General features: G+C 56.2%; 2 protein-coding genes and 3 long non-coding RNA genes across 11 annotated transcripts in view; 2 read left to right on the plus strand and 3 right to left on the minus strand.

Moving 5' to 3' along the window:
- Positions 1-4,373: 4,373 nt before the first annotated feature.
- LOC105491078 (TBC1 domain family member 26-like) lies at positions 4,374-17,233 on the minus strand. Of its 6 annotated transcripts, XM_071082407.1 has the most exons (7): positions 16,913-16,995; positions 13,964-15,151; positions 13,528-13,637; positions 12,227-12,275; positions 11,112-11,232; positions 8,797-8,946; positions 4,374-7,523 (listed from the first exon to the last, which is right to left on the minus strand). In XM_071082407.1, exons 3-7 carry the CDS (start codon positions 13,632-13,634, stop codon positions 7,471-7,473), a joined length of 480 nt encoding a protein of 159 aa, XP_070938508.1. In that variant the 5' UTR covers positions 13,635-13,637; positions 13,964-15,151; positions 16,913-16,995; the 3' UTR covers positions 4,374-7,470. The 6 variants fall into 6 exon arrangements, 5 of the variants coding, with proteins under 5 accessions (XP_070938508.1, XP_070938506.1, XP_070938505.1 ...); XM_071082405.1 differs by lacking the exon at positions 4,374-7,523 and having other exon boundaries at positions 8,811-11,232; positions 13,964-14,651; positions 15,052-15,151; XR_011615425.1 differs by lacking the exon at positions 4,374-7,523 and having other exon boundaries at positions 8,840-8,946; positions 9,123-11,232.
- On the plus strand, positions 16,046-17,749 carry LOC139359454 (uncharacterized). Its single transcript, XR_011615428.1, has 3 exons — positions 16,046-16,130; positions 17,220-17,343; positions 17,633-17,749. It is a non-coding gene; the product is annotated as an uncharacterized lncRNA (long non-coding RNA).
- Positions 17,750-17,877: 128 nt separating this feature from the next.
- On the minus strand, positions 17,878-21,273 carry LOC139359452 (uncharacterized). Its single transcript, XR_011615426.1, has 3 exons — positions 19,545-21,273; positions 18,473-18,540; positions 17,878-17,912 (listed from the first exon to the last, which is right to left on the minus strand). It is a non-coding gene; the product is annotated as an uncharacterized lncRNA (long non-coding RNA).
- Positions 18,442-21,135, plus strand: LOC139359453 (uncharacterized). Its single transcript, XR_011615427.1, has 3 exons — positions 18,442-18,572; positions 19,328-19,434; positions 21,065-21,135. It is a non-coding gene; the product is annotated as an uncharacterized lncRNA (long non-coding RNA).
- Positions 21,274-24,168: 2,895 nt separating the features above from the next.
- Positions 24,169-26,865, minus strand: part of LOC105491080 (TNF receptor superfamily member 13B) — a 31,876-nt gene continuing 29,179 nt past the window's right edge. For both annotated transcript variants that reach the window (XM_011757234.2, XM_011757233.2), the window contains 2 exons: positions 25,376-25,561; positions 24,169-24,862 (listed from right to left, as the gene is read on the minus strand). In XM_011757234.2, coding sequence (XP_011755536.2) covers positions 24,612-24,862; positions 25,376-25,561 — 437 coding nt within the window. In that variant the 3' untranslated portion in view covers positions 24,169-24,611. The remainder of the gene's footprint in view (positions 24,863-25,375; positions 25,562-26,865) is intronic.

A 26,865-nucleotide genomic window follows, 5' to 3' on the forward strand; every position in this document is an offset into this window, starting at 1 on the left:
CAATGGGACAATGCCTGTCAACTTCTATAATAATCATGTGTGCTTCCTTTTGATCCAAGAATCCCACTGGGGTGGATTATTCCTGTAGAAATGTTTGCTCAGGTGTGTGAAGATACCTGCGTAGGACTTTTCATCTCAGCATTGTGTGTGATGCTGATGCCACAGCATGGTGCCAAGACACCTTATGGAGAGGACCTGGAAGGCCTGGCCAAGGGTGGGGGCCATGGTGCTGTGGTCCCTGCCTAGAGGATGCCTGGCTGGTGCAGGGCAAGAGGGAGGTGGTCCTGGAGGCAGCATTGCCTTGATCTAACCATAGGAGTGCACTGGACAGGGGTCCTGTGTGTGTGGGATCGGGGTCCCCCAGGCCCCATCTGCCCCCTCATGCCCGGCGGCATTGAGCAGGTGTCTTAGCCACTCTGACCTCCACATCCTCCTCTGTGAAACGGGGTGTGATGGGACTCCCTCTTGGGCTCCTAAGATCCTGGCATGTGTAGCGCTGTTCAGGTGCAGTTCTAGGCCCTCTACCTTCACTGGGCTTAGGTAGCCTCCTACCAAAGGAGCATGAGAAGACACAGAGAAGCCAAGCAATTGCCTGAGGTCACACAGCTGCCCAGTGGCTGCAGAGGACACAGCTGGTGTCCCATCCATCAATCACCCACCCTCCCCATGCAGGACTTGCCTCTTCATGTCTAAGCCTGGGACGCCCAAGCAGGATCCTTGGGCTGCTTCTCCCAGCTGCAAGGATGGGCAGGCTCCACAGCTGGAGGCCTGGAGAGTCCCTGCCCCAGGAGAGGGTCTCAGCCAACAGTGGCTGTAGGGGTGGTGGACAACTACTCTAGCCCCTTGCTCCTTAGTGTGGCAACCTCTGGGGCCTGCTCCACGCTATCTCCCAGGGCTCCCCGCAGCACAGGGCTCCCCGCAGCATGGAGCTTGGCGCTTCACTGGTAACTGCTTTGATAACGCATACTTTACTGGCTTCTTCCCTCCCCTGCCTCTCGTGCCCTCCCCTGGGGATTCCTGCATCTCTCAAACCAAGCACTTGCTCTGGAATCCTGGTCCCGGGGTCTGACTCTGAGCCCTCGCCCGAGACAGTGGAAAAAGCCAGAGTTGGGCCAGGAAGTCGGGTTCCAGAACCTACTTTTCAAAAGTTTTTGTTTTTGTTTTGATTTGTTTTGTTAAATAAAGAGGCAATGGTGTCTTGCTTCGCTCCGTCATTCAGGCTGGGGTGCAGGGGGCAGGCAGCCTCGAACTCCTGGGCTCAAGCCATCCTCCTGCCTCAGTCTCTTCAAGCGCTGGGACTGCAGGTGTGACCCACTGCAGAATCTGTTCAGTGGGGCGGCTGGACTGGTTTCGACCCACTGGACTGGTTTGCAAAACTCGCCACCCGGCACAGTCTCTGGACATTTTCTTTTTTTTTTTTTTCTTTTTTTTTATTTTTTGAGACGGAGTCTCGCTCTGTCGCCCAGGCCGGAGTGCAGTGGCCAGATCTCAGCTCACTGCAAGCTCCGCCTCCCGGGTTCACGCCATTCTCCTGCCTCAGCCTCCCAAGTAGCTGGGACTACAGGCGCCCGTCACCTCGCCCGGCTAGTTTTTTGTAATTTTCAGTAGAGACGGGGTTTCACCGTATTAACCAGGATGGTCTCGATCTCCTGACCTCGTGATCCGCCCGTCTCGGCCTCCCAAAGTGCTGGGATTACAGGCTTGAGCCACCGCGCCCGGCCGATGGACATTTTCCTAGATTGTGACAAGGGGCCGCTGCCAGGGGAGAGTGAGGGACCGTTTACCCCCTGTGCCCCTCTGTCCCTGGGTCAGAGCCTGAAATTTATTGCACCCACTCGCCCCAGGGACAAAGTCCTCTGCACAGGGCAGGCAGCCAGCCCCTGGACCAACGGGGAAGGTAAAGAAGCTGGGTCCACCCGCGCTCGTCACCTGATTTTGGTCCAGGGCAAGCGGTCCAGGGCTCCTCCCGCCTGAACTGGTTCCTCCCAGCCCCATCCGGAACCCGGGGTGCGGAGGAGCCTAGTGCTTAGGTCAGAGGCGCCACCTGCTGGTGATCATCAGGAGGTGCTGGCGCCTGGTTCTCTGCTGGAAGACTGGCATCCACTCTGGAGTATCCAGGGCTGTCACCCAGGAGGGCTGTCACGCAGGAGGGCTGTCACCCAGGGAGGCTGTCACCCAGGAGGGCTGTTACTCAGAAGGGCTGTCACCTAGGGGGCTGTTTCAGGAAGGCTGTCATCCAGCCAGGCTTTCACCCAGGGCTGTCATCCAGGGGGTCTGTTACCCGGGACTGTCACCCAGGAGGCATGTCACCCAAGAGGGCTGTCTGCCAGAAGGGTTGTCACCCAGCAAAGGCTGTCACCCAGGACTGTTAACCAGGAGGGTTGTCACCCAAGGCTGTCACCTCTGGCTGTCACTCAGGAGGGCTGTCACCCAGGAGAAGCGGCTGCCCACCCACAGGTGCCTAGGGGCCTTTAGATAAGGTCTGCTTCAAGCTGCTGGGGTGTCCTGTGGCAGTCCTCACACAGTGTTATAAAGGGGGTTTAACACAACAGAAGTTTATCCTGTCAGGCCAGAGTCCAGGATCGAGGGGTCGGCAGGTTCCCCCCTCCTGGCCCCTTCCCTGGCTTCTGCTGGTGGCCGGAAGCCCTCAGTGTTCCTGGGCTCTGGATGCAACCTCTGCCTCCGTCTTCACATGGCCTTCCTTCCTGTGTCTCTGTCCAAATGTCCCCTGCCTTATAATGATACCAGTCACTGGGTTAGAGCCCTCCCTAATCCAGCAAGATCTCATCTTTCCTTGATCACATCTATGAAGACCCCATTTCCAAATCAGGTCACGTTCACAGGTGCTGGGTGGACATGACTTTTGGGGAGGTCGCTACTGAACTCAGCACAGAGGTCAGTTCAAACACAGCCCCCTCCCCTCAAAAAAAAAAAAAAAAAGGAAAATTTCCCACCAGAATGCAGATTTACAGCTTATGCTGGAAAATCAGAGCTGCCTAATCAATCAGTGTAATCCATTGCATTACAAGAATGAAGGGAGAAACATGATCTTTTTTTTTTTTTTTTTTTTTTTTTTTGAGACAGGGTCTCCTTCTGTCACCCAGGCTGAAGTGCAGTGGCGCGATCTCAGCTTGCTGCCACCTCCGCCTCCTGAGCTCAAGATCCTCCCACCTCAGCCTCCTGAGTAGCTGGAACTACAAGCATACGCCACACCACCATGCCTGGCTAATTTTTGTATTTTTTTGTAGAGACAGGGTCTCCATGTTGCCCAGGCTGGTCTCTAACTCCTGGGCTCAAGTTATCTGCCTATCTTGACCTCCCAAAGTGCTAGGATTACAGGTGTGAGCCACCACACCTAACTGATAAAGCACATTTATTAGTTTATAGTTTATACTTTAAAACAAAGATGATAACAGCCCTTTCCCAAAACAAACCTCCTTCTCACCTAGGGACTAGACGGCCTTTGTAAGACTAACAAATGAGCCACAAGATTAGAAATTATGGTTTAGGACTCATGCAGCTGGAGGCTACAAGATTCTGCCCCTACCCAAATTGCTCCTGGGAATTACGTCCCTATTGTAAAACCTAAGATCGGTGCTTGAGAGATTTGCTCTTGATGGATCAACTGGCACCACCCAGATTGATAAACTGCCTCATCTGATTTTGTGGCTCTTACCCAGGAACTGACTCAGCTCAAGAAGACAGCTTTGACTCCCTGTGATTTCATGTCTGACCCAAGCAATCAGCACTCCCGACTCACTGGCCTTCCCCACCACCTACCAAATTATCCTTCCAAACTCTGATCCCCGAATGCTGATGGATCATGCCAATGGAGACTGATTGGAGTATAACTCTGGTCTCTCCTACGGCCAGCTTTGCATGAATTACTCTTTCTCTGCTGCAATTCCCCTGTCTCAATAAATCGGCTCTGTCTAGGCCGCGGACAAGGTGAACCTGTTTGGCAGTTACAGGGGCACCCCTGCTTTCCTGGGGTGTCCACCACAGAGTGCAGAATGCAGGTGTGTCGGCCTTTCTGGCAGCTGCCTGTGGTTTGGCCAAGCCCCGCCTCCCCCATGTCTCCCTGGGCTTCCATCCTGTCTCCACTTGCATTTAGGGGTGGCTGCTGCTCTGGGAACATTAGAATCCAGAAGAGAGATGGAGCCACATTAGTTTTCTTCAGGCATCTTTCTAAATGTTTGTATCCAAGTTAATCTCCCTTACTCACTGTGGCATTGCCTTTCTAAGCAATTACCTCTGTGCCTGCTGCTAAAGAACTTCTCACCCAAGAGGGACAGCAGCCCTGGGCACTGCCGTGGGCATTAGGTCCTGTGTTTGATGTGCTCTTGTGATTTTACTTTGTTAGAACCAAATATTGACATGATGGGTTTGGGAATCTCTCTTCTTTTAGCTCCCGATCCAATATGAAATTCAGGAAACCAGTTTGTGACAAACTGCATCTGGCCACTAAGGGAGCCCCTGGGTGACCCCAACACATTCACACCAGTGTATGAAAAATTGCCTGCATTTCAGAGAAGATAAATGGACTTTCCCTCTTCAGATGCTTGAAGGGAGCACTTTGAGCAGAGTGGTACATGACCTCCCTCCAGCCCCGGGGCCCTCAGTGGACCTGGGCTGCCTGGCAGGCACTGGAACCTCCCTGGATGTTCCCTCCTGCACCAGCACCACTGCAACATACAGACCCAAGTGTGACTTATTTTGGCTTGGTGTGTATGCTTTTCATTGTGTAAAACTGCTGTTCTTTTGACAATTCAGGAGACTGTTTTGTTTACTGTAACTTTGAAAACAAAAATTGTAACAAAAACATTCCCATGACTGTGCTGTGGTTGGAGACTTTATTACCAACATATTTACACCTTTCTTTTCCCTCTCATTTTCAGGAGCTGTTTCAGGACTCCTCCTCCTCCCATAATAACTTGAGTATTTCCCATGTCATAATAAAGCTACATTTTCTTCTGAAAACTGGCAGGTTCTCCCTCCCCAACACAGACAGCCGAGGAGAGGGTGGCAGGAGGGAGAAGAGCAACCAGGGCACACTGGCCTGCATGGGGGCGTCCCTGGTCAGAGTCAGTGGCCAGAGCTGCAGCCTGCCCTCATGCCCAAAGTCTTGTCTGGGTGTCAGGAAGGTCACGCACTCACATTTCACCCCTTTCCGTGACTGGCTCGCTGTTCGTTGACGCTTGTTCCTTCTTTTTAGAGCAGGAAGGTGTCATCTAGGACTCTGTCCTTGGGTGTGCACAAAAGTCACCTGAGGCCCTTGACCTACAGGAATCCTTGCCAGCCTTGGATTGCAAGACCCAGGCTATGGTATAGCAAAGTGCATTTTGTAGCAAGTTCCTTGCTTGATTGGAGAGTCACAAATGGAAAGAAATACTATAATCAGTGGAGAGAAGATGTACACAGCTATTCAAGAGCACGGTTCTCTGACAGATCACAAGGTGGGGGTAGATCGCTATGACATCGTCTCCCAGCCACCCCCACATACCTTCCCTGCCCTCAGCAGGTCAGGAGTCTCCTGGTTGGCCTCATCTTCGATTCTGAAGCCTCTGAGATCTGAATAGTTCTGCCCCCTCCTTTTTCAGATGCCTCTGTGGCAAACCTTTGTTATTTGACTTCCTTTGCATGAAAACACCAAGAACACCAGAGAACACCCTGGGTTTCAGACTTAGTCCTGTCTTCTCATATTAAATAGAGCCATTGTTGTGTTCCCCTGGGGGAAGCTTCACTCTGCCTGGGTCCTCAGACCTTCCAACCAGCAAAGCTCCATTTCTCCAGGACAGGCATAGGAAAACTTTGTGACTGAGACATTCCATGCAATACTGAACATCACCCACTTTCACACCTTCACTCTCTCAGAACTACACCTTCTGGCTGTCGGAGAGTCAGCACCGTATACTGGTTTCCAGTAGAAAGCATAACATTTATCTTGTAAGACAAACCATCACTTCAGTGTAACTGAGCGATGCTTCCAGGTGGTGGCTGACGTAGTGAGAACAGTTAGTTCCCTGATCGGGGCCATGGCTCCATGTCCCTCACTGTGAATGGGGTACCCTGGTCGCAAGCAATGCCCTGTGGGCTGCTGTGATGGCAACAGGCAGGGCCGGCGAGTCTGTGTCCAGGTAGGAGCTCTCTGCAGTGAAAGCCGATCTCAACCCTCTCCACAGTGTGGGTAGCCTGCCCACAGGTGGCCAACCGGTCCTCCTGGGAAACAGTGCCAGCCCAGGGATCGACACCAAGTCTCTCAGCAGATGGGGCACTCGGCAGTGGTGTCGGCCTGGTCATCCTGGTCAGGGTACAAGCAGGATGCTGAGCCTCTTGTGTCTCATTCCTGTCTGATGGCCACTTTGTCCGTGGGTCCATCCAGCAGTTGTGGTGGCTGGGGAAAGGAGCTGACTCCATTCACCTGGCGTGCCGTTTTCCCCACCTCAGGATCAAAAGCATCCTCTGCAGCGATTCTCTTTGGTGGGAACATGGGAATGTAAATGAAACTATCTTCACAGTGTGAGCTGCTGAGGCAATGACTGCAGGGCGCCTCTGCCCTCTGGGAAGCCGGGCTGGAAGGCGCTTGGCAGTGGTGCCTGCTGTGGCTGTAACAGGGACTAGGCTGCAGGACAAGGCTTCCAGGAGGGGGGTGGTGCGGCAGGCAGGGCTGCGAAGTCTCTGGGTGCCACGTTGGCATAGCGGACTAGGGCACTTGGGGCGCTGGTGGGCCAGTCTCCGGGATGCAGACTGCCTGCACTGCAGCAATGAGGTCAGGAAGAGGCAGCAGTGTTCACAGCTGTTGACCCCCTTGAGCCAGCCCCCCACATCCTCATCACTGCACGGGCTCAGCGTCTCTGGCCTGGCTTACCCAGGTTCTCTGATGTTAATCCTTACAGCATCAGGGCTTGCAATGCCCTGGTCCCTTGCGTGGTCACCTGGAGGCCTGCGGTGCCCCTCTCCTCCTAGGACTCGGGTTGAAGCCAGGTCCCTCTGGACTGGGACTTGGGCCCTGGGGGAGGGACTCTGACCCACAGGTGGAGTCAGGGGCCCCAGGGCACGCTGCTGGCTGGCTGGGGCTGTGGGAACCCCATGCTCAGCCTTCCCTCCTGAGGCCTTGATGGGACCAAGTCCCCCATTGAATGGGATTTCTCAAGGCCCACAAGCCAAAAATATAAAATAAAAATAAAATAGCAGTAAAAACCAAGGTCCAGCAGCCATCTGGGGCTGTAAGGCAGCTGGGCAGGTACTGCCTGGGCTCCTTCCATTCCAAGTTCTTCTTCTACCGAGGGGAGTCACAGGCAGGTGCCACCTTGCTGCTGGGGTATCTCTTGACCGGCCTCTTCTCTGTTATAAGCCAGGGCAGGGCCTGGTGTCGGGGTCCCAGTGGGCTCACTGGGTGGGGTCTGTCTTTTTGTTCCAGGGCTGCTGTCCACAGAAGATGGAGAAATGACAGAGTCCCAGGAGCCGTGTTCAAAATGGCAGCACAGGAAACACGGACCCCCGACATGCGGGTCTGTGTGGAGCTGTGGCATAGAGTTCCCGGACAAGTGTTAGTGTAATACAAAGCCTGACCTCACCGGGGGACAGGCTGCCCTCATCTTGAGCTTCTGGGCCCCTCAAAGAGTGGCTTGCTGCCCTGGGTTCTGGGGAAGCCCCTTGTGCTGCTGGGCCTCAGCCTCGGCCTTGGGGACAGTCCTATCCGGCCAGGCTGGGGGTGACAGGGCTTTTGTTCCAGGGGGACTAATGGCATGAGCTCCTGGAGCTGAGCTGGTGGGGTGGGGAGGGCCAGTCTGTCCCCCTGACAGAGGGGCCCAATGCCAGGGGACACCCTTGAGGACCCTCACTCCATCTTGGCGGAAAAAAAGAAACATCTTCACTGAACGCGTTGGGTCCCTTTAGGGCGGGCCCCAGAGACCGGGGCCTCTGGAGTCCTCGGGGTCCCTGTGTGGCCCCCTGGCCTGACACTGAGGATGCCCTTGCAGGCTGCTGATCCCAGGGCGAGGGCTGTGTGGAGCCTGGGGTGGGGGAGCTTTCAGAGAACCTCAGGTCACTCCCAGAATGGCCCCCTGGGTTCAGGTTGGCTCAGGGCTTCCTGCCTCACACCCTCACCTCAGGGCTGTTCGGCAGCCCTGACTCAGAACTCAGGTGGAAGAAACCTTCACTGTCACCCAGCACCTCGCATGGGGGACTGTCTCCATAGCAGGTGAGAAGTGAATGGGCACAGCTTCCCCTCTGCCCTCCAGTCCGTCCACCCCATGCCAGGGCTGGACCGATCCCACGCCCAGCTGAACTCTTGGTTATGGCTCTGGGTCAGGGCTTCCCCCATCCCCTCTGCCCAAATCCTCTCTGGGTCAGGGACACTGATTCTCTTGTCCCCCTGGCTTGTTGTCTTGATACCCTTGGAGGGGCACTCAGGAGTGAGGGGCCCTTGCTGCTCTCTGAGGTTGCTTGGAGGTGGGGGTGGGGGCTTCCACAGCTCGGTCTGACTGCCCCAGTGCCCTTCAGGGCCCTTTGAGGGGGTGAGGGAGACAATGTGGAAAGTCGGGGAGGGGTGTTGTGGGGTCCTGCCCATGACCCCTGCCTGTCCACACAGCATGTCCAGCACACACACACATGCTCTCAGAGCCTGCCCTGAGGACCGGCAGACCCATTTGAGTTTCTTAGAGTAGAGGAGGAAGAGGAGGAAGAAGAGGTGCAGGAGGAAGGCCAGGTAGGAGGGCTGATGGGGCCAGGGCACTCCCCACTACTGACTGTCCCAGAGGGTAACTCGGGACGGGACCTGGTGCTGGAGCTCACCTGGGGGTGGCAGGTCCCAGTGTTTCCTTGTGAATTCCTTCATGGAGGTTTGAAGGTTCCTGAGGACTGCGTTGTCCTCCAGGGCCCAGCTCTGAGACAGTTGCTCCTGAAACTCCCAGATGGTGCTCCAGGAAAGCTTCATGAGGTACTCTAGGGACAGGGCGGGTATCAGGTCAGGAGGATTCCTTGGGGGAGATCTGTGCCTGCACCCCATTTCCACCAGGCCCACCTCCCACTGGGTGGTGCCTGTTCCTTCTTGGCCACCCGGGGATCCAGCTGTGCACAGGAGGCGACAGCTGGGGAAGGCCAGGCAGGGAAGTGCTCACCACACTCCTGACTTTCATCTGGGTCATGTGGGGGTGGACTCAGTGTCATCATGCCTTGCCCAGCCCACCAGGCCAGACCCCCCTATCAGGATAGAGGAAAGAGTCATGGGGACAGTGTGAGGACACTTCCCTCAGGCCAGCTGGGATCTGTTCTGCGTGTTCCCTCCCCCAGGCACCCTTGGGCACACAGGACGTATTCCTGTGTATTTTGGATGATTCATGCTCCTCGACCGTCACTACCTGCTCACCCTCCAAGATAAACACATCCCACAGTTGCGGGGTGAGCCCAAAGGATTTCTGTGGGGATCAGCAGGTGTGGGAGGACCTGGCCTTTCCAGGCTGGGGCTGATGGCCTGAGCAGGGCCCACCCTGGAGTGCTGGGGACCCCCTTTCCATGGGATGAGATCCCCCATAACACTGAGTCAGACAAGGTCCTGTAGCTCCTCATGGGGGGCTTATCTCAGCAGTGCTGCGGCTTCCGGAAGGAGGGGTTTCCTGAGGACTTGGGGCTTCCCTGGGCCCTCCCAAGTCGGGTCCTGCCCCAGTCTTCCCGCGAGGCTGGGCCGAGCCTTGGCCTCTGCTATGGGATGCCCCTCTTGGGCAGGGCCTGGCTTGTGAGCCCTGCAGGGACCTGCCTGTGCCTCCTGCGAGCTGGGGGTGAACCAGGTCCTCCTGGAGGAGCTGGACCCCTGGGCTGAGGGAGCCGGGCACTGCACCCCTGGGCTGGGGTCTCCCTGTGCCTCCTTATCCCACCCATGAAACACCGGAGGAGCCTCATCAACATGGAATCCTCAGTGCACAGCCCTTCCTTGCCCTGAAGGGAGGAGCAGAGGTGCTCAGGGCCCCCTGGGCTACCCTGAAGTCCTCCCACTTCCAGTCCCCTCTACAGACCCTCCTCCGAGGAGCAGAACCCAGGGCAGTGGCCAGGGGTCCCCCAACCCCTGCCCCATACCCAGATGCCCGATGGACACACTTCCCTCAGCCCTGCTCAGCCAGAGCTTGGCTCTGGTCCCAGCGCCTCTGCTTCCCCCAGGGCAAGAAAAGGAAACCCAACTCCAAACCCACGGAGAATCCCCATCCCAGGTCAGGCTGTGGCTGGGACTTGGCCTCTTGTCAGCTCCATGAGGGACTTGAGCCGCCCCTGGCTCGTGGAACCCAGGGCCTCTGGGGAGGAGCTGGGGGTGTTGTCCACTCACCAGGTGTCTCATGATCTTTGGGAAGGACTTGGGCAACACCTGCTCCTGGTGTGATAGGAGCCTCCAGAGCCAGGCAGTATTCGGACTGTAGAATACTGAGAAGCCCCTGACCCATCACCCCATCAGAGTCCACTCCCAAGAGCTGGGTAGTGGCAGAGGACCCTGGGCCCTGAGGCCTCCCTCCCTCCTATCTGGTGACCCCATCATGCGGCCTCAGCCCTAGGGAGGAGGGCCCTAGCTGGAGGTGCTGCCCAGCAGCATCATGGGTCGAGGTGCCAGGAGGGCAGGCCTGCCTTTGATGTTTTGAGGCAGGGCAGAGGCAGGCAGGTGCCAGTGGGGAGAACGGGGTGGGTGCTGGGGGCTGTGTGGCCATCTCCTGGATGTGATGTCAGGCTGGGGGACATGGGATGCATGGGGAACATTGCCATCTGGGCTTCATTGGCCCATTCATGGGCAGGGAGAGTGGCTGGGAGTGCAGCCAGCTGGGAGGCAGGAGGACACTCAGGGAGGTGAGCGGTGCCTGCACAAAATTGGGTCTGGCTTTGGGGAACAAAGGGCAGCCAGGGGGAGGTATCAATGCCCTCTGCTGTTGGGGGTGAAAGGCATCTGACTTGAGGTAAGAGGGTCCCTGTCCAGACCCAGGCTGCTGTGGGACCCTCAGCAGGGACATCCTGGAGACTCCAAACAAGCTGGGATGCAAGGAAGGCGCCTTGCCTGGAAGTCAGGATCATCAGCCAGGGTGGCCGTCCCCTGGCATGGCTGTGTAAGGCCCTGGGGGCAGCTGTCCACCTACCCTGCAGGGAGTGCCCCTCACCGACCAGCAGCTGGGCCAGCACCCAGAAAGCATTTTCCTCCAGCAGATACAGGAGGAGGATGGCGGTGACGTGGCTCAGGTCCCTGTGGTAGCCCACCTCCTGCAAGAGCCAGAGTCACCATGGAAGGATGTCACCTGGGAGGGCTGAGGCCACCTGGGAGGACTCATGTCACCAGAGATGGCAGAGGTCCTTGGGGACACCTGCCACAGGCCTCCAGGGATTTGGGGTGGGCATGAGGACTGAGCAGGTCACATATGACTCAGCTGACAAGGATCCTGGGGGGACTCCTGCAGCGAGTGTCTAAGCTCACATGGCCCTAAAGGGCACAGGCAGGGATTGTTCATGCCCCTTCCCCTGGGCCAGGCTAGGGAGGCCACTGTGCCAGGCCTGGAGCAGCACCTGTGAACTGCACCCACCTTAAGGGCAGGCAGCGGGGACTGACCACCACACAAAGGGTCCTGCAACAGCTCAGGGGCTGCCTGCCAGGCACAGGAGGGCGGCTGGGTCCAGACCCCATGTGGGCAGCCCATGGAGTCAGCTCAGCGGCTCTCCCTGCCTGGAATGGTCTGGAAAGTGGGAGTGGCGCAGGAGCAGCCACCTGGGTGACACCCTGCCTGTCTGTTGCACTCGTATGGCATTCAGGGAAAGGGAAAATTGGATCTTTGCCTGGTTTCTGGTGAAGAAAAGGCTTCCTCAGGATGCAAACTCATTTAATGACAAAAGCCTGGTCCATCAGGCACCTCAGCAACTTGTCAAACCTGTCTCCTGTGAGGACCATCTGCATGCGACCCTGCCAAGCTCCTGGGCTTCGGGGCAACACCAGGAAGGGAAGGTCATTTCTTCATCTGAGACGTGGGGATCGGGTCAAGATGACACCAAGAGTCTGGACCTCAACCATTTTCCATCTCAGTTTGACCCCCTCAGCCAACCCTTGCTTGGGTGTCCACGCCAGCAAGTGAGCTTGAGTCCTGCCTACTACGTGCTGGTGGGTCACGAACACTGAATTTTCCAGAAGTGCTGACACCCCCAAGAGACACCCATGCCTGTGAATATGGGCACAGGGCCCAGGAATATCGCTGCCCGGAATACTCACAGGGTTATATGCAGAATAGGCCACGAGGATGTCACATAATTCCTGCTGCCTAGAAAAGAGGGAAAAGAGGGTTTTTTTGTTTTGTTTTGTGCAGATGCTGTCAGTTTCATTTTGTCTACAAACCCGGACAACAAACACAATTCTGGGTTCAGATGTTCTCCCAAATAAGCAGTGAGCTCTTCAGGACACCTGAGTTTTTAGGAGTTTTTTCAGTAAAATCCACATTCCTTGCAATGCAAATATCACAGGTGTACAGTTAGATCAGTAATCATTTTCACTCTGGTTGATTTTTTTCTTCTCCTTTTGCTCGGGTTGCAAACACAGAAGTCCAGTCTTTGGGACGTGCAGTTCTACGGTTCTGAACCAATGTGCAGACCCTTCCGTCCACCACTGCCGCCCCTCCCAGAGCGGCTCCTTCATCCTTCAAGTCCCCAGCGTGTCCCCTTTGCAGTCAACATCTCCCAGCTCCGTCAGCGCCTGGCCATCCTGACCCGTTCTCTGTCTCTATGCTTTGCCCTTTCCCAGAATGGCCGATGAATTGGAATCCTGCGGTGGTAGCCTGTGGGGTCTGGCGTCATTCCCTCAGCAATATGCATCTAAGTTCCACCTATGTTCCTGCGGGCATCAGGGATTCGTTCCTTTTCCTCACTGAGTCGTCTTTGTCTGGAGTGGAACCTCCTTCCTCTTAAGTACCCATGTTGAAGATCATCTCGGTAGCCTCCGGGTGTGAGTGACAATCAATCAAGCAGTGAACGTGGCGTGCAGCTTTTATTTGGACGTCAGTTTTCAAATCAGTGTGGTCAATATCTGTGACACTTTGGGGATGTGTGGTATAAGGCCACCGAACTTTGTGAGCCACGGCCCATCTGACCTCCAAAGTGGCTGTGCCCTGTCGTGTTCCCATCAGTCATGGGTGAGAGTTTCCGGGGCCCCACATCCTCCCTAGTATTCTGGGCTGTCAGTGTTGCCTGGGAAGGCTCCCAAGTCCCACCACCCTGCCACCTTCCTGGGTAGTTGTGGGTCATGGAGGGCACTTTTCACCATTTTGCATAACTTTTTTTTGCTGCCTTCCATTTCCTTGGAAGCCACCTGGGTTCTGGCCCCACATGTCCCAGCCCGGCCCAGGGCTTAGAGCCCGGGAGGTGCTCAGTCCGTAATGCTGGCTGTTGCCTGGGCCAGGAGAGCCCTTGGCAGCTCTGTCACTTTTCCTGGGTGACCGTTGGCCTCTGCCCTGGGGAAGCCCTTATCCCTCTGGATCACCCCATATTTCCCGGGACCCCTGCAGCCCCCATAGGCCTTACTTGACTCTGAATCCTTCTCTAAACATCGTGTGGTTCTGCAGGGTACAGCTGGCATCTACCTTGATGCGGTGGGTGATCCTGGAGGACCTCTTGCCTTTCTCCTTCATGACCTGTAGGGTAGGGCCGAGAGGAGGAAGCAGCCTCAGAACAGACAAAAGACTTCCTGCCCCAAACGGCAGTCCTCCCACAGTCAGCACTTCTGGAAGGAAGGGAAGAAGGTTTCCTTCTGCAGAAAGCTCCTTTTTTGCCTTGTTTCTGAAGCCAGGGAGGTCACAGGCACCTGTGGTGCCTGTGTCACCATCTGTGCCCAGCATGTGCGTCTGACCATAGCCCCCACCCCCAACCCGGGCTCAATGTTCCCTCCAGCTGGAGTCCTGGGCTCCTGACACAGTCTGGCCTATTTGTCCTGCCCTGGCCGAGTGTGGGAGGGCCTTACCTTGTATTTCCCGGGTTCTGAGACTTGACTTTGTCAATGTCTAGCAGAAGTGACCACGCCCAGCCTCACACCGCCAGGGGAATGCCTTTGTACACGCTTTGAGACAGCTACAGACAAAAGAACCCTCTAGTGAGACAGGACGTGTGGTGACTGGGGGAGGAAAGCCAGCAAACAGTCCTGCTGTCCTATGGTGAGGATTGGGTGCCACCCACCCGCTGAGAGGCAGATGGTGCCATGTCATGGCCATGGGCGCCTGTCTCCTGACTGCAGAGAGCAGTCACAGAGGCCACTCCCTCCCCATGTTACCTTCTTTTTGAGATGAAGTCTCACTCTTGTCGCCCAGGCTGGAGTACAGTGGCGTGATCTTGGCTCACTGTAACCTCCACTTCCTGGGTTCAAGCAATTCTCGTGCTTCAGCCTTCTGAGTAGCTGGGATTACAGGCGCCCGCCACCATGCCCAGCTAATTTTTGCATTTTTAGTACAGACAGGGTTTCGCATGTTGGCCAGGATGGTCTCAAACTCCTGACCTCAGGTGATCCGCCCACCTCGGCCTCCTGAAGTGCTGAGATTACAGGTCTGAGCCACCAGTCCCAGCTGTTCTGTTACCTTCCTGCTGTTCTTATATTTTGTCCAGTCTCTGAGTATTTTCAGCCACTTGGCAGTGCGTTTTATTTCCTGACATCTTTGCTGTCAAATGAACCAGGATGGAGTTAGTGGAGCTGCCTGGCCTCCAGCAGCGGCCCATGGATGCTGCGTCCTGGGCTTCCAGGCCCTGAAGGAGCCAGGACAGAGCAGACCCTGGGAGCTGAGACTCTCTGAACTAACTGGAGCTGGTGATCTGGACTGGTGATCCCAGGACATGCAATCCTCAGGCCACAAACACCCCAAGTTTTGGTCGGGCCCTGGCCTTTAGCTGGGGACTTGGTGCAAACAGGCAATGGCCTCTGAGCCAAGATTGTGGTTCTTGGTTTGGGTTTTGGTCAAACGCTCATGGGAACAGAGTCCATCAGGAAAGGCTTCCCGTCCCAGGGACAGCCATGGCCTACTCACCACTGCCTGGGCCCACGGGCCACCCCCTCTGTCTCACCGACCACTCCTGATTCCTGGTCCCTGGACCAGCCTCCCACGCAGCAGGCACTGGCTCTTACATGCACCTTCAGGGCATTGACATGGGCAACTCTGTCTCACTGTAAGGCAACCCAGGCAGAGCTGAGGACTTGCCCGGGCCAGGAGCCATCCTTGTCCATGAAAGGGCCCTGGCCCTCCCCATCCACCCTAAGTCTCATCCCGGGACAAGGCACAGGGAAGGAAGGCAAGGGCCTCCCTGTAGAGCTGACGTCCATGAGACACAAGGACCCTGGAGAAGAGGGAGCTCGAGGCTGGCCTGGCAGGGGCCACTTGGGGCCCGTGGGGTACCTCGGCCCACACAGTGGGACTGCTCCTCCTGGGCTGGACGCAACACCCTCTGCGGGAGCTGAGAAAGTCCAGTTCTGAGACAGGATAGGTGCCGCCTAGGGCGGGTGGCCGAGCCCTGACTGACAGCAGTGCCTCGGGAGTGACCACATCACCCACCGGAGTCCAGGGAGCCTGGCCTGAGAGCTGCCCAGCGCCCTGAGGATGCACCTGGAACCCATCCCACCCGACACTCCCCACAGGCCTTGCAGGGTCTGACCTCCTAGCGTGCACCTGCCTCTGCCTGCGCCCTGGCCGCTGACCCTACCTGTTCCCCATCGTCGCCCATCCTGCCTGACCCAGAGACTGTGACCCTATCTCCAGCCACCCTGGCCCTTCCCGGACTCTCTTCCTGTCAGAGCCTAGGCATGAGACCCCCAGGTCTCTAACTGGGCTGCTCAGCGCTGCTGGGGAGAAGCCTGGGGTGACAAGGGTGACCAAGGGCCCTGCAGGCAGTGGAGCTGGCCCCACCACCCCACCTACAGCCTCAGTGAGCTCTCAGGGTCATTGACTTTCAGCCCTCAGCCTCCTCCCAGCCACTGCAAAAACCAGGACGTGGGATGCCTGCCTGTCCTCCCCCTACTGTCCTACCTACCCCAACTCAGCCCCCCATCCACCCTGCACAGTGCTGACTGAGCCAGCGGGAAGCAGAGTCTCTGGAGGGCCACGCAGAGCCTTGGGGACTGACCGAGTCCCCTCACTGAGGGGTCCCAGGTGAGCCACTGTTCCCTGACCACCCCACCTGTTTTCCTCCCCAGACTATCACCTCCACCCTAGGCCATCTTGGTTTAGGTGCCTTCCAGAAGTGGCAGTTCTCACGGGCTCACCCCGCCCCCCTGCCCCAGGCTCCTCCCTCTCTCCATCCTGTGAGTCCTGAGGGGTCGGCTCCAGGCTGGGCTCCCCTTACCAGGCCCAGGTCCTATCCCAGCACCACTCCTGGGGCCTTCAGCTGCACGCTGTGTTGTTCCCCTGGCCTCACTATGAGATGCCCAGGCCAGGTCCTACCCTTCTTCTCCCCCTGCCTCCCAGGGTCACAGCCCTTGCTGTCCCCATGCCCCTCCCTATAGGATGCCTCAGCTGGGCCCCCTGAGCCCTTGGAGACCTGCTACACAACTGCCCACAGACCTGGCCAGGTGTCCCCTTGCCCTGTGGCCACCACCCTCAGATCTCACCAGGGCAGGCCCCAAGGGGACAGGGCCAGACCCTGAGGCTGCCCCCTCCTCTCCTGCTCATGTGGAGACCTCAGTGCTGAGAGCCCGGGGGCTGACCCAGCCCCTCTCTGACCCACTCACTCTCCCCAGCTCCCTAGATGGGCCTTGAGGCTCTGCCCTAACCCTGACCACGGGCTGGACCTGTAGGAGAGGCAGGGAGGAGTTCTGAGACCCTAGAGAGGAGATTGGCCTGAGCCGGGGAAACCTGCCCTAACTCAGAGACCTTTCTAAAAACAAAACCCATGCCTGAGGTGAGACTGGTGGGTGGGGGGACAGAGGACTCACCACATAACCCAGAGGCGACCGGTGAATTTCCAGATGTCAACATGCTCATGCTCCATGTCCACTGCTGCCCCAGCTCAGCGTCCCTGTGACCCAGCAAGGGCCAGGGAGACAAGGGCAAGGTGAGGGGCTTGGGGTCCTGAGGGCATGGACAGCCTATCTCCACCCTCTGATCCTGGGGAGCCCAGGACCCTCTGACCAGGCTCTGACCAGTAGAGGAACTGAGGCCCCACCTTCCTCAAGGGAGCGGCCTGACCTGTACCTGCTCATACTTAGTAATGATGATGTTGCCTTGCCCCTGGGTGCGCAGGATATCCGGGTCCTCATCCATCTCCATCCTGCAAGACAAAGTCATCCAAAGGCTGTGCTGCACCCGAGAGCTCCAGAGCACACCCGAACGGCTCCCACCAGACCCCCAAATGCTGGCCAGACAGGTAAGCCCCATTCCACCATTGCTCCCTGAGACAAGAGGCTAAGCCCAGTGGTCCCACCCCTGCCCTAGTCTCTAGAGTCCCTGCCCTGGACCAGGAGTGGGCTCCTTCCTGAGGATTTGAACATAGGGAGACCTGGACAGAGAGGCCCATTGTTCCCAAATGCTCTGAGACAGGCACACACCTGCCCTGGCAGGACAAACAGTGTCCACCTGCTGAGGGTAAAGGGTCCACGATGGGCTCTTCCGGGCACCTGGAGGCAGTTGGGGTCAGGAACCAGACGTCTCTTTAGGATCAGCCTCCTGGGATCCTTCTGGGACCATGAAGATGCCCAGTTTTCTGTACGAAGCAAGACATCTGGTGACTGCTCCGTTCTACTCCAGTTCTCACTCACTCTGGCCAGTGAAGCCGCTTCAGGAACAACGCCAGCTAAGCAGGAGGGTGTTTAGTTTGGGGGAAAAATGACCTATCGAGTCCAAAGCAGCCTCTTTGCTTGTGGAAACCCCGTCTGAGGTGGAGGACGGCGGACTCCGCAATTCCCAGCTGTCAGTACAGGAGGGGGCTTCGTTTTCCTGGATCACCAAGAAAAAAACAACAGAACTCTGGGGCCTTGGTCCTGGAGAACACCCAGGGGGACCATCCTCCTTGAGAATACCTGGGACAAAGGGAGGACAAGGTCTCCAGAGGATCAGACAGAGAAGGTTCCAGTCCCCAAGCCCCTTTGACCAGGAGAGACAATCGTCACCCTCCAGGCAGCCCTCTAGAGCTCCTTCATTTTCCACAACTGCCTGAGGGCAGAGGGCTCCCCACCCCACTCCCAGATGAAGGACCCCATGTGTCCAGTGGGGCTCATGGGGACCATCAGTGACCGCACCTGAAGTCTGAGTTGGTGAGACCTCCTCCTGTGGGGACTCAGCTTCGGACACAGACTTAGACTGAGAATCACCCCCTCCACCCCATGAAGGTCCAGAACCCCAGGGAAATCTAAGGGAGGGAGGCTGGGATCTAAGGGAGGGAGGCTGGGATCTAAGGGAGGGAGGCTGCAGAGGTCAGGGCTTGAGTCCAGCATGGCACAGGGCAGGGCTGAGAGCACAGCCCAGGGTCACATCTGGGTCTCTGGGTCAGTCATTACCTCTCTGACTCTAAACATCTCATCTGTGGAATGGCTACATTTGGGAACAGCATCCACCCACGGAGTTGCTGTGAGGATGAAGGAAAAGACCGTCCACAAGGTCAGTGCAGAACCTGCACCTGGCGAGTGCTCAGGGATGCCATGACTCATCCCCACTATGAATAGAGGCAAAGAGGCTCCAAGGACAAACCCTCTGTCTGAGGTCATCCAGCGGCCAGCTGGCCAGGCCTCTGCTAGCCAGGCCCTGCTGAGCAGGCCCCTTGACTATTTCCCCACTGATCATACTTTCACTAAGCCCCAGTGTCCAAGTCTCTGCTGACCAGGCCCCCACTAACCCGACCCATGACGACCAAATCCCCCACTGACCATGTTCTCGATGACCAGGCCCCCACTGACCACGCCTCCCTGGCCAGGACTCTGCTGACCAGGTCCCCACTGCCCAGGTCCCAGAGCAGCAGTGCTCAAAGTCCCCTACTCAACTGCCCAAGGGCAGAGGGCTCTTCACCCCACTCCCAGACAAGGGACCCCATGTGTCCAGTGGTTCCCACAATGGCCATCAGTGACCGCACGTGAAGTCTGAGTTGGTGAGACCTCCTCCTGTGGGGTCCCAGCTTAGGGCACAGACTTGGACAGAGGACCACCACCTCCACCCCACCCATAGGAGCTCTGTCCCAGTGGCTCTTCCAGGGCCAGACTGCACCCTTCAGGGGCTGGAACCCCGGGCAGATTTGGAATCCAGGGCAGGGAGGCCACAGAGGTCAGGGCTTTAGTCAAGCACAGCACAGGGCAGGGCTAAGAGCACCGCCCAGGGTCACATCTGGGTCCCTGAGCCAGTCACTGCCTCTCTGACCCTAGATCTCACCTGTGGAATGAGTACATTAGGGGACAGCACCTACCCCCCAGAGTTACTGTGATGACAAACGAGACAAACATCTATACCATCAGTGCAGAACGGGCACCTGGTGAGTGCTCAGGGATGACCCTCCTCGGCACCTGCCCTGAGGCCGGCACTGCCCACCAGGTAGCGACTGTCCCAGGTCAACAGGGAGGGAACACAGCAGGTCACACTCACCTGAGTCTGCTGATCCAGCTGTGCCTCTCACTCAGGAAAGCCTCCTCTGCGCAGAACCAGACACCGCTGTGTGTCTTGTCTCCAAGAGCCCCAGACACAGAAGGCAGCCGGGTAGGCGGCGGGGACTCAGCACCAGTAACATTGCGGGGTCACGGCACCCATCACAATGGGCCCCCGCCTGGGTCAGCAGGGCCCAGAGTCAGCGTCCTCCACCCCCAAAGCATCAACATGTGTGCATGCAGTGTATTTGTGAACGTGAGCGTGCACACGTATGTGGGTGAACACGTGTGCATATGGTGTGTTGCTTCTATGGCTGGGCCAGGTGGCCCCATTCATGTACACACTCAGGTCCTTGTCACTGTCATCCCCGGCCCTGGGCCTGTGGCCAGCATCAGAGTGTCCACAGGTGCTCCCCAACCTAAGCCCTCCCTCGGTGGGGCAGTCCTGTGGGTGGGGAGCAGAGAATTGAGGGTGGAGGGCAGAGGGCAGGCCCTCTCTTTAGCAGGGGACTCAGCTAGGGTGTAAAGTGCTAGGTCTGTGTGACAGGGCCGGATTCCACACATCTGCTCACCTCCTTCTCCCAGTAGCCCTCTGGGGTGACATGACTCATCTCCACTACAGATGGCAGCAAGCTAGTTCCAAGGACAAACCCCTGCATGAGGTCACCCAGAGGCCAGCTGGCCAGGACCCCACTAACTAGGCCCCCACTGACCAAGCCCCCCCAACAAGGCCCCTGTTGACCAATGCCCCCCCACAAGGCCTTCACTGACCAGATCCTGACTGACCAGGCTCTTGATGACCAAGCCCCAGTAATCAGATCTCCACTGACCAGGTCCCCACTGACCAAGAAGATCCATTGACCAAGCACCCAATGACCAGGTCCTCACTGACAATCCCTCAATGATCAGGCCCCCTGACCAAGTCTCTGATGGCCATGTCCTTTCTGATCATATTTTTTTGTGACCAAGTCCTAATGTCCAAGTCTCTGCTGACCAGGCCTCTCCTGCCCAAAGTCTCTGAGCCATGGTGCTCAAAGTCTTCTTTCAATGACCACCCTCAGTTCACAGAGCCACCCCTCCCCACATTGGCACCCATAGGCCAGGCACTAGGTATCTTCTCAGGTCAGGGGCCCTCCTCTGGGACACAGGGAGGGACACTGGGCCCCAGGCTTTGGGTGCCCAGCTTCATGCTCACCCCACAAGACCCTCTGGGCCCATCTCAAAGGGAGTGGGGAGGTGGCCTGGCACCACCTGGACACACTGTCTGGGCCTATCCCTGAGCCACACAGCCAGAGGAATGGGGGGACGTTTGTCAGACCAGGCATCTCGCTCTGTTGGGTCTCCCAGGGCCCTTCCCTCGAAGCCCGGATCTAGAGACACAGCACAAAGGCTGCAGGGTGACCGGCCCAGAACCCTTGAGACTAGGCTGGGGACCACACAAAAACTGTCCCCAGACAGCCAGAAGACCCTTTGCTAGTTTCTTGGTACTTCATTTCTCACCAGCTACCTTTCCCCCACCAGGAATCCCGCTCATGCAGAGTCAATGAGGAGAGGAAGATGGTCACAGAATCCGTGGAAAGAAAGAAAACAAAAGATGGGTGGGGAGAAGAGTTGGGAGTGTAGCATTATAAGGGTCCTACACTATTCGTGTTATTTGAGGGTTGACTGTGATTAATTAAAGGTGTATCTTGTAGACAACCATTACACACACCGTATTTTATATATACATATATATATATATACACACACACACACACACACACACACACACACACAGAGAGACAGAGAGTCTTGCTCCATTACTCAGGCTGAAGTGCAGTGGCCCAGACACAGCTCACTACAGCCTTGACTTCCTAGGCTCAAGCAATCCTCCCACCTCAGCCTCCTGAGTAGCTGACACTGCATGTGTGGGCCCCCATGCCTGGCTGCTTTTGAAATGGTTTCTTGTAGAGACGGAATCTTGCTGTGTTACCCAGGCTGGTCTGGACCTCCTGGCCCCAAGCAATCCTCCAGCCTCGGCCTCTCAAAGTGTTGGGATTACAGGCATGAGCCACTGCACTCGGCTTACACATGTTTTTAAGAAGCATAAATACGAAGGTCAGTGTTGCCATGAAGTCAGGCAGGGGTTGGCAAACTATGGCCCACAATCCAGATGCAGTCCCCCTCCTGTCGTGGTGAATAAAGATTTATTGGAGCCACGGTTCCTCCCCCGTGTTCACTTCTTGTCTGTGACTGCTTTGGGGCTGCAGTGGCAGAGCTGAGTAATTGTTGAGTAGGTGCAACAAAGACCACAGGGTCCACGAAGCCCAAGATGTTTACTGCCAGGTCCTTTTCAGAAAAATCTTGCTGAGCCCTGGGGAGGGGGCCAGGTGGCAGCGGGGAGGCCACTGGGGAGGCTGGTACAGTAATCCAGGCGAAAAATGATGGGAGCTCAGATTAAAGCGATCATGACAAGTGGCTGGAATCATGATGTACTTTGGGGATAGGACCAAAAATACATGGATAAAATGGACAGTATTTAGGTGTTTAGAGTTTCAGATTTTCTTTCTACCAAAGGACCCCTTTCTAAGAAAAAAAAGTACAAAAGATCAATTTAAAAATCTGACCAAAGAGGCCGGGCGCGGTGGCTCAAGCCTGTAATCCCAGCACTTTGGGAGGCCGAGACGGGCGGATCACGAGGTCAGGAGATTGAGACCATCCTGGCTAACATGGTGAAACCCCGTCTCTACTAAAAAAAAAAACAAAAAACTAGCCAGGCAAGGTGGCGGGCGCCTGTAGTCCCAGCTACTTGGGAGGCTGAGGCAGGAGAATGGCGTGAACCCAGGAGGCAGAGCTTGCAGTGAGCTAAGATCCGGCCACTGCACTCCAGCCTGGGCGACAGAGCGAGACTCCGTCTCAAAAAAAAAAAAAAAAAAAAAAAATCTGACGAAAGAAACACCACCACAAGATTATTTGTGTGATTGGAGCTGGGGTTGAGCCTGGGTACCTTGTGCTTTCAGCCCCCCTAACACCCCGGCTGTTCCAGAGGCACCCTACAAAGCCCCTTGGGTTCAGACAAGCTGAACTTGAAACCATAGATCGGAAGGAATAGAAATCTGCGCATCTTTCACACAAGCCATAACATTCTAAGCCGCATCTTTGCAGCACACTGATGTGGGGCTACTTCATGCACAGCCAACAAGTGATTGCACCAGTGCTGGGATTTGTGTTCACCCTGTTATAAGAAGGCAGCTGCTTGCTTGAGGCATGACAGTGAGGAAACAATGCCACCCGGATCTCACCAATGGCCGTGAAGGCTGGCTGTACCATGGGCCAGACGCATGTCTTGGGCAGACACTTTTTAGATGCCAACTTGCCTGTAGACAAAGATGATGCAGAGGTGGCCATGGGGAGGGCCTGTGTGATGGGTTGAACTTGTCCCCTGAAATTCCTATGTTGATGTCCTTAGCCCCAGTGCCTGAGAATGTGATCTTATTTAGAGACATCATCTTATAGAAATAAGTTAAAATGAAAAATGAGGTCAGTAGGGGGTACCCAATCTAACCACTGGTGTCCTTACTATAAGAAAAGGAAATGTGGACAGAGACACACAGAGGGAAGACAAAGTGAGGAGACACAGGGAAGGCCACCTACATGACAGGAGAGAGGCCTGGAACAGAACCTTCCTGGACCACCCTGGAAAAGGACCTTCCCTGCCGACACTTTGATCTTGGACCTGCAGCCTGCAGGACTGCGAGACAGCGAGATTCTGTTGCTGAAGCTGCCCAGTCTGTGGTACTTTAAGGGAGCCCTAGCAAACCAACGCAGCCTGGTAGCCCACAGATGGTGAAAAGATGGAATGAGCTACGGAGGCCCAGGCTTCCTGTCTACACCTCCCAAAGTGCACTAAGGGATCCTTTGGTGTGTGCAGGTTTGCAAGATAATTTTGGGAGGTGCAGGGTGCATAATTTCAATGTACATTATTATGGATTTATCTTACTGTGAAAACGCTTCTATAGTTTACTTAAGGTTTACATGCTACTCAAGATATAGCTTTAAATGCTAACAAAAAGTGGATGCAGATGAAAACATTCTCTTGCTGTGGTCCAGGGAATCTCAATGTTTTTTTCAGAGACTCGCAGCTTTCAGCTAGAGCTGCCCTCCCCTTCGTGTCCACTGCACACCCCCACAACACACACACGTACCTAAATGCATGCACAGACACACACATGGACATACATATACACGCATGCACACACATACATGCACACCCATATGCATGCACACACCTGCACATATACACACACTGTGCTTCATGCCCTCACTAAGGAGGCATGGAAGGGAATGTGTGTCTGTAAGGAAATGAAGACAGCTCAAGCCCCTGGTTCCCTGGGTGTTTGCACAGGCACCCTCCTGCAGACCATTCTTTGGTCTCTTTCTCTCTCTTAATGAGAGAGAAGTAGAACCCGAGTGGGTACCCAGCTGCCTAGCGCTCAACCCAAAGTCACAAGCTTCCTCGGGAGCCTGGTGAGATAGGGGCATCACAGGTCCTCCCAAACCGAGGGGGCAGGGTTCAGTGGAGCCTTGTGCCCAGGAAGGTGATAGACGGGACGTCTTGGTTCATCAAAGACCCAACCACAATGCAGTGAGGAAGGGCAGCCGCCAAAGGTTTTATTCTCCAGGAAGAGGGGCTCTCAGGGTCTGTGAGCAGGAGGCACGAGGACTTTATTGCACATGTGGTTAGGTGATGGCTGCACTGGGAACTGGGAATCAGAGTGTCCTGACCTCCTGCTCTGTCTCTCTCTCCCTCTCTGCCTCCTCTGTCTCTCTGCCTCTCTCCCTTTCTCCCTCTCTCCCTCTCTCCCTCTCTGCCTCTCTCCCTTTCTGCCTCTCTCCCTCTCTGTCCCTCTGTCTCTTTCCCTCTCTGCCTCTCTTCCTCTCTCTCCCTCTCTGTCTCTCCCTCTGTCTCTCTCTCTCTCTCTGCCTCCTCTGTCTCTCTCTCCCCATCTCTCTCCCCTCTCCCCACCTCTCTTTCTCTCTCCCCTTCTCTCCATCTCTCTCCCTCCTCCTTTCCCTCCCTGACCCCCATTTATGCACCTGGGCCCCCTTCCTGGGCAGGCACACACATAATGCCAAGACCACTGTCTGGGATGTGGGGGCAAGGCTGCAGGACTGTGGTCCTGGTGTGGCACCCCCACCTTCCAGCACAAGTGGGGTCGGGGGTCCCAGGCATGACTGCACTCTCCTGGGTGGGCGCCCTGCACTCAGGGAAGCAGAAGCTGCAGGTCTCCACTGGCTCAGGGGATGTGCCCACAGGGCTGCCAGCTTCCATCGCGTGATCTGCAGAGGCAAGAGTGCAGTGTGTGGGCCAGGCCTGGCCCTGCACCAGGGTAGGGGTGACGGTGTGGGCAGCTGCACTATTCTCCGACCCAGGAGCTAAGGGCAATCACCCAGGCCAGTGTCAGTGTCCCCCAGTTGCCAACCAGAACCTGTGCCTGGGCAGGGGTGGGCAGGCAAATCTTGACTCTCACTTCAGTCCAGCACCAAGCCTGCCAAACCCCCCAAAGGGACACCTCCTCCCAGGCTTAGCCCTAAAGGCTCTGCATCCTGAGAATCCTGGGCCCAGGCAAATCTGAAGGCCAGCACCCCACACCCACCCTTCCTGGGTGCCACTCTCTTGGGTATCTGCCTGCCAGGATGTCTTAAATTGATTTTATCAAGCTACAGCAAATAACAGGGATGAGCCCTGGGCCTCTCCACTTAGAAGCAGGGGCAGTGACAGGATGGAGGGATGGCCCGAGGCTTGTCACCCAAGCATTGAGAAGGGCGAGGACCCCAGTTTCATGAACTCACCCTGGGAAGACTTGGCCGGATTTTGACAGGACCTTGAGCGGGGCTGGCAGGAGCAGGGATCCCCCCTCTTCTTGAGGAAGCAGGCCACTGTCACCAGGAAGCAGCAGAGGACGGCACACAGGCAGAGCCCCAGCGTGCTGTAGACCAGGGCCAGCTGATCTGCACTCAGTTTCAGCCCCGGGAGAGCTGCAAGACAGCGTGAGACCCCTCTCTGCAGTGCCTTCTCCTCTTCCCACTCTTAGATTTAGGAATCTCATAAAGTGACAGAGCTGCCAGGACTCTTAGGGGTCATCAGTGCCACTCTGACATTTACAGGGGGAGATGGGAACTTGGGGTGAGCTGGTGTCACTCCACCAGTCAGTGGCTGTCCTTCCTGTCCAGTGCCCAGATCTCAAAGAGGCCTAACGGAGGAAAACAAGACCCCAGGACCTGCAAACTTGGTGCCACATATCCAAGGCTTACCTGCTCCTACTTGCCTCTCGAATCAAATGCAAACAGTGCCCTGGAGGCATGAGCAGGTGAGACCCTGCCAGCCCTCAGAGCACAGACAGAATGCCGGGCTACAATTTGTTACTAAGCGGAAATGAACTGCATTGATTCAAGGAGGAAAACAAAATATTTGTGCATATTTCAAACATTTCAACATGAGGTTCTGAAACCCAACTGTTCAGAAACCATGCAAGTGTTCAGAGACCATGCTTACAGCATGGTCACCTGACATCGTGTGGACCATCTGGGCTGGGCTGGGCCTCATTCTATCCAGGAGAGTGCCATGGGGGCAAGGCTGTGCCACTCTGGGCCTCCACCTCAAGAAGACCTGACAGCCTCAGTGTTTGCTCCCTTGGGCCTGAGCCACCACTCAAGAAGTCCAGCTGGAGAGTCCCAGTGGAGAGGGACAGGCCCTGAGATCAGCTGGAGGAGAAGCAAGACCTGAATATCCCAGCATCAGAGTCCAGCCTTCAATAGCTCCATCCCCAGCACCATCTGCATAACAAACCCCAAGCAAGAGCAGCAGAAGACCCGCCCAGCTGAGCCCTGCCTCCCCACAGAGCCACACAAGGTCACAACATGAAGATAAGAATCTGGGGACGAGTGTCCAGATCCAGTGACAAGTGTCCTTATACAAGAAGAGAAGGGAGGAGACACAGGCATGGGAAAGAAGCCATGTGGAAGAGGCGGAGATGGGAGTGATGAGGCCACAAGCCCAGGAGGCCTGGGGCAGCCACCAGAAGCCGGAGAAGGCAGGGAAGAATCCTGCCCTGGAGCTTTCAAAGGGAGCAGGGCTCTGCTGCTGCTTGGATCTCAGACTTCTGGGCTCCAGACCAGAAGACAGAGGATCAGTTTGTGTTGTTTTAAGAACCTAACATGTGCACACTGTCATAGCAGCCCCAGGAAGTACAGCCTATCCTAGGACAGAACGCACCCAGCCAGGGTGACAACCCCTTCAGTCCTGGGCAGGGTTCTGAATGCTCAGCAAACCCCAAGTCACT

Source organism: Macaca nemestrina, chromosome 17 (genome assembly GCF_043159975.1).
Source record: "Macaca nemestrina isolate mMacNem1 chromosome 17, mMacNem.hap1, whole genome shotgun sequence".
NCBI lineage: Eukaryota > Metazoa > Chordata > Mammalia > Primates > Cercopithecidae > Macaca > Macaca nemestrina.